At 62.7% G+C, this 9,267-nt stretch overlaps 1 protein-coding gene across 1 annotated transcript; it reads left to right on the top strand.

Moving 5' to 3' along the window:
• The first annotated feature begins 2,042 nt into the window (after positions 1-2,042).
• On the top strand, positions 2,043-9,267 carry LFNG (LFNG O-fucosylpeptide 3-beta-N-acetylglucosaminyltransferase). The gene is made up of 8 exons (XM_063091739.1): positions 2,043-2,474; positions 6,989-7,037; positions 7,481-7,580; positions 7,692-7,845; positions 7,955-8,040; positions 8,561-8,726; positions 8,881-8,966; positions 9,182-9,267. Exons 1-8 carry the CDS (start codon positions 2,043-2,045, stop codon positions 9,246-9,248), a joined length of 1,140 nt encoding a protein of 379 aa, XP_062947809.1. The 3' UTR covers positions 9,249-9,267.

The raw sequence follows: 9,267 nt of genomic DNA on the forward strand, positions 1-9,267 counted from the left end.
TCACTAGGTGTGAGGACACTAGGCTAGAACTTGAACTCATAGGCAATGGGGAGCCATGGAGGATTTTGATCTTTGAATGGGAGTGGGGGGTATGATCAGAGTTGTCTGCTTGCTGCATGGAGAATAATTAGAGCAGGTAGGCTGCAGACAGGGAAACCAGGGTGGAGGCTGCCCAAGTGGTCCAGGGGAAAGATGATGGGGGTGGAGGAGGCTCGGTTTCCAAGTAGTTCAGAAATGGGGTAGACAGGAGTTAGTGGGGGGAGTGAAGGACACGGGGGCACAGAGACGCTTTAGACCTGAGGCCGTGGCTCAGTTGCCTGTTTGGGGGCAGGCGTCCCAGACATCGGGTCTTTTTGTCTGGGGCCCACCCCCAACCCTCTCCAGCTGTCTGGAGGGTCTGGGGCTGGGTTCTGGCTGATGGGGGAGGGGTTTATGGCAGGAGGTGACGCCATGGGAGATTTGTCACTTGGGCACAGCCAGCACCATCTGCTCAGGCATCTGCCTGCCCGAGGTGGTGCCTGCTAATTACCTGGGGTAAGGAAGAGTCCTGGGAACCCCCAACCCCCACCGGCCCCATCACAGAGGGACTAAGGGCCCCTAGGGCCCTAAGAACAAATGGGCCACAGCCCCCTTGACGGGGGTCTGGCAAAGGGGCCGGACATTTGCTCAATGAATTTTTATAGAGTATCTACTATGTTCTAGGACCTGTTCCAGGTCAGAATTACATGAGGTCGCTTCTGCCTTGCCCTGCGGTTGACACTCAGGTAGAGGGAGAGGGGCCATAAAGTGATACGTAAGTAACTAAAAATGCCATTTCAGGCAGAATGCTAGCGCTGTGATGATAACTGGCCAGTGGGCAGAATGAGCGCCAAGGGGGAACCAGCTTAGCTACGGTGGTCGTAGTGGCCGCAGAGGGCCTCCTTGGGAGGGGCCGTGGGAGACGAGACGGGAGGGGGAGGAGGCGCAGCGAAGTGGAGAGCCGCCCCCTGCTGCGCTTCCGGAAGATGCTGCGGGCAGGGGTCTCGGACCTTGGGCGCATTCCTGCCGCCCCCGCTCGTGCGGGGGACTGGCCCGGCCCGTGGGAAGGGCTGGGGCTGGGGCTGGGGGCCGTGTGCCGGAGAGGCGGGGCGCGGAGGGTGCACAGCTGGGCCACATCTGGCCCCGGAGCGCGGAGGGACCAAATGGGACAGAAGGCAGGCTTTCATCCCAGGAGAGAAGGGGCGGCCTTAGTTTCTCCTCGCCACGGGGCGCTGGGGGATCTCAGGGAACCAACCCCCCCACCCGACGTAGGACCGGGACTCGAGTAAATTAACTCGGAGGAGAGGGGTGGAAGTTGGTACAGGTGCTTTCTCGTTGGAACCTCCTGTCCGCACCTGTGGCACAGGTGGCTAAACTACTCGATATTTATAACGTCCGAGCTGAACTAAGCGCTCGGGCCGACCCAGGCGCCGCCCTAGTTTGCTGGGCCTTCACCATCCCGAGGGGAGGAAGCCGGCCTCGGGGAGGGGAAGGGCACAGCAAGGAAGTGAGGACGCCCCCTGTGGCGCGTCGGAGTCCTGAGCGCGGGTCCCAGCAACTGGGCCACGGCGCAGAGGGCGCGCCCCTCCGCGTGCGGACGACCGGTTGTAGCTCTGGCCAGCGCTGGCCAGCATGGGTTTCCCCTAAAGGGCGACGGCCGCCGGCCAGACCCAAAGCCCCATGCCCCCCGCCGGCCCGCGAAGGGCGACCGAGGGGGGTTGCGGGGCGTGCACGTGCGGACTGGGGACGGGGGCGGAGGGCGTCGGCGCCGGGCAGGCCGTTCCCAGCCCCCCGCTGCGGCCCCACGTGGGCGCTGCGGGCCTTAAGGGGCGACCCGCTCGAGGCCCCGCCCCAGGGCCCGGAGCCAGTGAGCGCGCGGGGGCGGGGCCGGGGCGGGGAGGTTTAAGAGCGCCGGGCGCGGGCGATGCGCTGCTGGACTGTGCTGCCCGACCTCGGGATCCTCTGCGCGGGTGGACGGGGCAGGGCGCACCGGGCAGGGCGCAGCGCGCGGCCGCCACCCCACCATGCTGAAACGCTGCGGCCGGCGCCTGCTGCTGGCGCTGGCGGGCGCGCTGCTCGCCTGCCTGCTGGTGCTCACCTCCGACCCGCCGCCGCCCCAGGTACCCGCCGAGCGCGGCCGGCGCGCGCTGCGCAGCCTGGCTGGTCCCTCGGGGGCGGCCCCGGCGCCCGGGCTGGGGGCGGCGCCGGCGGCTCCCGGAGCGCTGGCCCGTGAGGTGCACAGTCTGTCCGAGTACTTCAGCCTGCTGACCCGCGCGCGTAGAGACGCGGACCCGCCGCCTGGGGGCGCCTCCCGCCCCGCCGACGGCCACCCGCGGCCTCCGGCCGAGCCGCTTGCGCCCCGAGACGTCTTCATCGCAGTCAAGACCACCAAAAAGTTTCACCGTGCGCGCCTTGACCTGCTGCTCGAGACCTGGATCTCGCGCCACAAGGAGATGGTGAGCCCCCGCGTCCTGGGCGGGCTGATGGGGTAGGGACGCACCGTCTTGTCCAGCTGGTGACAGTATCTAATGGGGGTCAGGCTGCATCCCTGTCCAGCCACTGGGACTATCTGGGGGGGCGGTGACACCAGTCCATCCCCTTCAAGCCCAGTTTGCCTGCTGGGGACAACTCTCCCCATACAGATGTGTAAGTCCCTGAGGGGGACCTCATCCCCTGCCAAGGTCCAGAGCCCTGGATGGCTCCACTGACCCTACAACAATATCCAATGCTTGGGGTTGGTGCCGCGCGATGCTTCTTGCCCCCCAAACATTGGAGTGCGTTAGTAGGGCGTCGTTGTCCCCAAACTTCCCCAAGAAGATTCTGCGTGGGCCCATTGTGGGGCATCCACCCTGGGCTCAGACCCCTCCCTGGGGAGGAAGCTCTTCCCCTAAGAGGTGAGGTGAGGGGTTAGGACCCCTGGGCACAGGGCTGGTCCCCTTCCTCTTCCCAGTTTGCTAAGGTATTGGGGACAAGTCACTGCTGGTTGGTGAGCCTTGGGAAAGTACTTCTCAAAAGAAAGAGAGCGCTGGATTTTGAGGTCTGTGCAGAGACCCTCTCCCCACAGCACAGGAGCCTCTAAGGCCTGGAACCTTGTTCTTAGTCAACCCCAGTTAAGCATCAACTTCTTATGCACACATAATAAAGACCCACCCCATTTCAAAAATCTTCCTCGAAGCTACATCTGGGCAGTTGGGTTGGGGTGAGACGAGGGCAGACGAGGGCAGACTGTAGGCTCTGAAAGGGGAGTGGGGGGACATTCCCAGGCTGGGAGGTTCGGGGGTACTTGGTGTGAGGGTGGGGCTTAGGGTAGATCCCACACCCCTTCCACCTTGTGCAAATTCTGGAGACCCAGGGCCTTCTGGTTTCATTGAGCCCTGTTCAGGGGCAGTGCGGGGGTTGAGGGACAGGGTCCTAGTGAGGTCATGGTGGGGGCCAGGGTGGCAGGGTCCTATCTGGTCCTGGCGTGGGTAGGGGGCCCTGGGAGCCCCATGGCAGCCTCCTGGGAACGCGGCGTCCCTTTCCCAGGGGCTCAGCGGGCCAGTAGGAGGGGGCTGCGGGGGCCATGGGTTTTGTTTGGCGGCTGGGCCGTTAGGATTCCCAGCACTGGGCGGCTCTCACGCCAGCCCCTTGGGCAAGGTAACAAAGCCCCTTTCTCCAGCCGAGAAAGGCGTCGGGTCTCTTGTGTGCAGCTATGCGCTCCATGGGAACCGCCACTGGCGCGCTGGCCACTCAGGTTGCCTGGTGATGAGGGGACCTATGCCCCCCCGTCCCTGACTGACAGCTCTTGTGGGACACCATCCCTGAGCCAGGCACCCCCCTTCCAGTACTCGGCCTTCCTGCTGTGTGACCTAGGGCAGTGCTCAGCCCCATCTGGGCTGCCACCAGCTCCGAGCCCCTCTCATTTTGCAATTTTGGGACTTTTTCTAGCACAGGGGATGTAGTCAGAGGGTCTCAGGTACCAGTCCCAGCTGAGATGGGTGTTCTTGGGCAAGACTTAGGGTCTCTCTGACTCTCAGTCTTCTCATCTCTGAAATGGAGAATCATCGCCCTTCCAGTAGTGTGTTGTGAAAGAGGACTGGCAAAACCTAGAGGCATAGGGGTGAACCCAGCAGGCGCTCAGAGTTGGAGAGGAGGCCATTACTCCACTGGGCCCTGAGGCCCCTGTTGAAGGATCATGAATTGTTTTATTTTCCAGCTCACCCCACCCAGGAGAGGCTGGCTGCCCCCAGCATCAGTTCAAGTATATAAAGCGAGCAAGACCCCCTCTTGTGGTGTGTTGTGGGCAGGGGTCCTTGAAACTCACAGCAGAAGGCCTGCTTTCCCAGCCCTGTGCAGGGTGACTCAGACCCAGTCTGATGGGGGAGACATGGGGAGGTCAGGGCTGTGTTGGGAGAAACCCAGAGAGGCTATGTGAGCCAAGAGTGGGCATCTGACCCACATATGGGTGGGAGGGAAGACTTCCTGGAAGAGGTGCCATTTGAGCTAGACTGAGAGGTAAGAAAATGCCCAGAAAGGGCAATCTGGGCATCGTGAGCACAAGCATGGGGGTTGTGCAAGAAACTTCCAGCAATTGGAGTAGCAGCTGGGGGGAGGGCTGGTCAGCAGGGGCCACACCGTGACGGGCCTTGAAGTCCAGGATGAAGAGCCTGGCTTTCGGCCCACATGCTCCTCCCCCACCCCTCTCAGGAGTGGGCCAGGCTGCAGTGGCTGCCACCACAGCGGCCACAATTGTTGGGGGAGAACTTGGCATCCTGTGTTTCTTTGAATCACGGCTCCAGGAACAATGCCGCTTCCTGTGGGTGTCCCCTGCCTGCCTGGTCCAGCCCCACTGTCCTGCCACTCTTCTCTTTTTCCTCCAGCCCCACTGTTGGGGAAGTTGGGGGGTGCTAGGGAGCCTGGGTCCCTGGGAGATGGGCTCGGTTGATCTAGCACCATCTCTGCCCCAGGGTATGACCTGCTGCTGCCTGTACCTCTCTGGGCCTCAGTTTCCCCACTTGTACACTTGGGTGGTAATGGTGCCCACCTCCCAGGGCCGTTGGAGAGATGAAAGAAGAGAATCAGTTTCTGAAACTTTGTTCTCCACACAAGTGAACTCTTGTTAATGCCCATTTTACAGAGGAGCAAACTGAGGCTCTGAGCAGTGGGTGAGGCCCATGGCCAGGCAGCCACTTTCCCCTCTTCTCCTGGTTGCTCTGTTGTGGGGAGACAGGAGGCCTGGCACCCCCACACCCCACGGCCCCGCCTTCTCAAGTGCTCTTCTCCTGGAAGCCTCCCTGCTCCTGAGCTGAACAAAGGTGACTTTAATCTCTGTAGCCTTGGGCTGGGTTTTTAGGGCACCACCAAAGCGCGGGAGAACAGGTCTCCCTTGATCTCATTAAGAAAGCATTTTCTGTTTAATCCAATGGCTGCAGCAGAGTGTCTGCACAGGCCAGCCCTCAGCCTCCCACAGCATTCCTGGGCTGAGATGCTGGGGGGCTGGGTGCGAGTCTGTGCGTGCGGGCGCCCTGGGGTGTCTCCTGGACTCAAGAAGGAGGAGTGCATGTGTGGAGGTGTCAATTAAGCTTGCCACATACCTTAGCTCTGGGCCTGTGATCCGAGCCCATGTGGCCAGGTCTGGGGTCAGGCTGGGCAAGGAGCTGGGGCTGCCCAGGTGAGGGTGGGCACCTTTCCTGGTGTGGGATTGGGTTTCCCAGGTCCCGGGGTATGTCCTGTGCTCCAGGACTACACACGCTGTAGCCTCCTTCGGACCTATTTGTTCACGGAAGGAAACTGACGCCTGGTGGGCATGTGGTGTGTGTAGGGGGGTCCTACTGCTTTGCTTAGAGCATCCCCCACCTGCCCCAGGCTTTGCGCTCAGCCATGCCAGGGTGTGCCGGGCGGCACGCGCTGGGCGGGCTGAGCAGAGGAAGGAACATTCCTCCCCGTGTGCCGACGGGCCCAGGCGGGCGCCGGCAGCTCCTGGCCCCGCCCTGTTGGCCCCCTCTTCTTCCGCAGAGCGATCCTGGCGGGGGGTGGCCCTCTGCTGGCACAGGTGGAGCCTTGCTGTGGCCTTGGGCGAAGCCGTCTGTGAGCCTGGGTTTCCTTGCCTGAGCAGCAGGAGGGGTGCTGGGCTGCATGGGTGCCGGGGGTCCTGATCCATGGGGCTGGGGACCACACCTCTGCTGACCATCAGCGACTTCACAGAACCATGGTGGCTGCGTTGGCTCAGGGTAACCTACCCGGCTGGTCACAGTCTGGAGGGCTGCAGTGCTGGTGGCCACACCCCTGCCTGCGGGACCTCTTGCCCAGCCTGGCCCAGTTAACCAGGCCAGCTGTATGGTAATGGGTAGCTCGGCCACTCCTGCTTAACTCGGCCGAGTTAAGGCCGGGCCTGGCGCCCCTCGCTGCATGGCCCAGGACAAAGCTGGCGGACAATGCCTAGTGATTCATCCTCCCTCCGGGCCCTTTGTCCGCCAGGGCTTGGCAGCCTCCCAGCATAAGCCTTTGTCCCCGACCCGAGTGACTGAGACTTGGCTTCCCAAAGCCGACCTCCTCTGCCTGTCCCCCAACCTGTCCCCTACCCCCTCCTGCAGCCTCGAAGCAGACTGGGCGCTGTGTCAACAAAGGTGTGCGCCCCACCAGGTGCACAGGGCGGGTGGGCGGGCAAGCCAGTTACCTGGCGGGAGGGTGGGGCATCCCATCTGGCTCGTGCCTCACAGCTGCCTGAGTGACCTTGGGCCCAGCTGTTGAGGTTGGGGAATGAGGCCCCCCCCTCCTGAGGGCGTGTCTCTGCATGATCCCACAGCTCAACTGCCTCTCAGACTGGGCACTTGAGCCCTTAGCACATAGGGAAACTGAGACCTGGAGAAGGGTGGGGAGTAGATGACTGCGCTATAGCTGCGGCAACTCCAGGGTGCACAGTGCCCCCCTCCAGATGGCCTGGGGTGGGGGGCACAAAGCTGGCTGCTCAAGGCTGTGTTTCTCTTTCCAGACATTTATCTTCACCGATGGGGAGGACGAAGCCCTGGCCTGGCACACGGGTGAGCCCCAGACTTGGGGAGAGAGGGAGACACAGGCCTTGATCTGGAGCAAAGCCCTCCCCTCCCCTCTCCCCCCTCCACCCTGCTTGGGGCAGAGAGGTCACGGGCTGGCAGGGCTGGGAGGGCAGTTTACTCAACGGGTTTGCTCAATGTCCGCCCCACCACTCGGGGGCTCCCCAATTCTTATGCAAATGAGGCCCTTTCAGCCCCTGGGTCCCTTTGAGCCAAGCAAGCGGCAACAGGTGGCGGGTGCTGGGAAAAAGCTGCCTGAATGAGCAGGGGCGGGGCCGCCCTGCGCAAGGGGCGGGCTGGGGGGGAGGGTCTGCAGGCTCCGGCCCTGCGTGAGGGGTGGGGGCGGCCGCTGCAGGGCACGCTGTGTCCCCCAGGCCAGGCCTCTCTCTGAGCCAGCTCAGACTCCCTTACAGCACCTCCCCTGCCCGCAGGCAATGTGGTCAACACTAACTGCTCGGCCGCCCACAGCCGCCAGGCTCTGTCCTGCAAGATGGCTGTGGAGTACGACCACTTCATCGAATCTGGGAGGAAGTGAGTGTTGGCCTTGGGCTGGGGTCCCCAGGGAACTACCACCATCCATGCTCATGCCCCAGCAGTCCCCTCCCCAGCAGTCCCTCCCTGATGGCCCTGCCTTGCCCTCAGGTGGTTCTGCCATGTGGACGATGATAACTACGTGAACCTGCGGGCTTTGCTGCGGCTGCTGGCCAGCTACCCGCACACACGGGACGTTTACATAGGCAAGCCCAGCCTGGACCGGCCCATCCAGGCCACCGAGCGGGTCAGCGAGAACAAGGTGGTGAGTGCTCGCCCGTGTTACACATGCCCAGAGGGGGGGAGGGGCTGAAGGCGTCCCTGCAGCGGGGACATGGAGGGTTCGGGTCTCACGTCATTCTCATCTCCCCCAGCGTCCTGTCCACTTCTGGTTTGCCACTGGTGGGGCTGGCTTCTGCATCAGCCGTGGACTGGCCCTGAAGATGAGCCCATGGGCCAGGTGAGTGCTTCTGAGGCCCAACCAGCCAGGTCACCCCAGGTGCCTTCCCTCCCCGACGGGGCTGGCTTGGTTCATCTTCTCAGCAGCGGGGTGTCCCCGGCCTCTGGTGCCTGCCTCTGGTGTCTGCCAGCACTGCCCACCTCCTGCTTGCCTTTCTTTTCCCTTCCCTCTGGGTTTCAGAAGGCAGCTGTGTTTGTAGCAACTCCTCCCAAGTCTGACCTGCTAAGAGCAAGCATCAGCTTGGTTAGTACCCCAGGCACCATTGGACAGGACCCCTTCCTGTACCCAGAAACCCCCCACTCACAGAGAACCATCAAGCATGGGAGCTGGTGTAGAAGAGCGAGGGAGGGAGCTGCAGGCATGGTCTGCAACCTGCTCCTCAGGGACATGTCCCCCCTCGTCTCTGAGCCCAGCTGCTTTGCTCTATAGGACATGCTGCCTGGGGTTGGGGGGCTCCTGCCAGCTCCCAGCAGGTGGCTCTCGCCTCTGCTCACCCTGTCTGGGCCCTTCCTTCTCACAGCGGGGGCCACTTCATGAGCACAGCCGAGCGGATCCGGCTGCCAGATGACTGCACCATTGGCTACATTGTGGAGGCCCTGCTGGGTGTGCCCCTCATTCGCAGCGGCCTCTTCCACTCCCACCTGGAGAACCTCCAGCAGGTGCCCACTTCCGAGCTCCACGAGCAGGTGCACCATCCCCAGGGGCCCGGCCAAGACTCAGACTAGCAGAGAGGAGGGAAGGGACAGATCGAAGAGAGGGGTGAAGTGTGGTGGGGTGGGGGCGGGGAGTCACTGTTTTAAATAAGGAGGTGCTTGCATCACTCTGTCCCTCTCCTCACAGGTGACCCTGAGCTATGGCATGTTTGAAAACAAGCGGAATGCCGTCCACGTGAAGGGGCCCTTCTCAGTGGAGGCTGACCCATCTAGGTGAGGAAACTGAGGCCCGGACAGGGGCTTGCACAGGGGGTTTGGAAGAACTGGAGCTGGGTGGGTATCTCTAACCAGCATTATCATCCAGAGATGGCCCCCAGAGTCCCACTTTCTTGGGGTGAGGTAGGCCCCCCACTGGTGCTGCGGGTCTGCAAGTGGGTGTTTAGCAACCCCACCCCACATAGACCAGCCCGTCCCCTCTGTCCCTACAGGTTCCGCTCCATCCACTGCCACCTGTACCCGGACACACCCTGGTGTCCCCGCACTGCCATCTTCTAGCAGCCAAGGCTGAGACCCC

The sequence above is a fragment of the Cynocephalus volans genome, chromosome 3 (assembly GCF_027409185.1).
Source record: "Cynocephalus volans isolate mCynVol1 chromosome 3, mCynVol1.pri, whole genome shotgun sequence".
Lineage (NCBI taxonomy): Eukaryota > Metazoa > Chordata > Mammalia > Dermoptera > Cynocephalidae > Cynocephalus > Cynocephalus volans.

Coding starts and splice junctions, on each gene's coding strand:
- LFNG (XM_063091739.1), top strand. CDS start 2,043: ATGCTGAAACGCTGCGGCCGGCGCCTGCTGCTGGCGCTGGCGGGCGCG. Junction 7,581..7,691: donor TTCATCGAATCTGGGAGGAA/GTGAGTGTTGGC, acceptor CCTTGCCCTCAG/GTGGTTCTGCCATGTGGACG. Junction 8,727..8,880: donor CTTCCGAGCTCCACGAGCAG/GTGCACCATCCC, acceptor CTCTCCTCACAG/GTGACCCTGAGCTATGGCAT.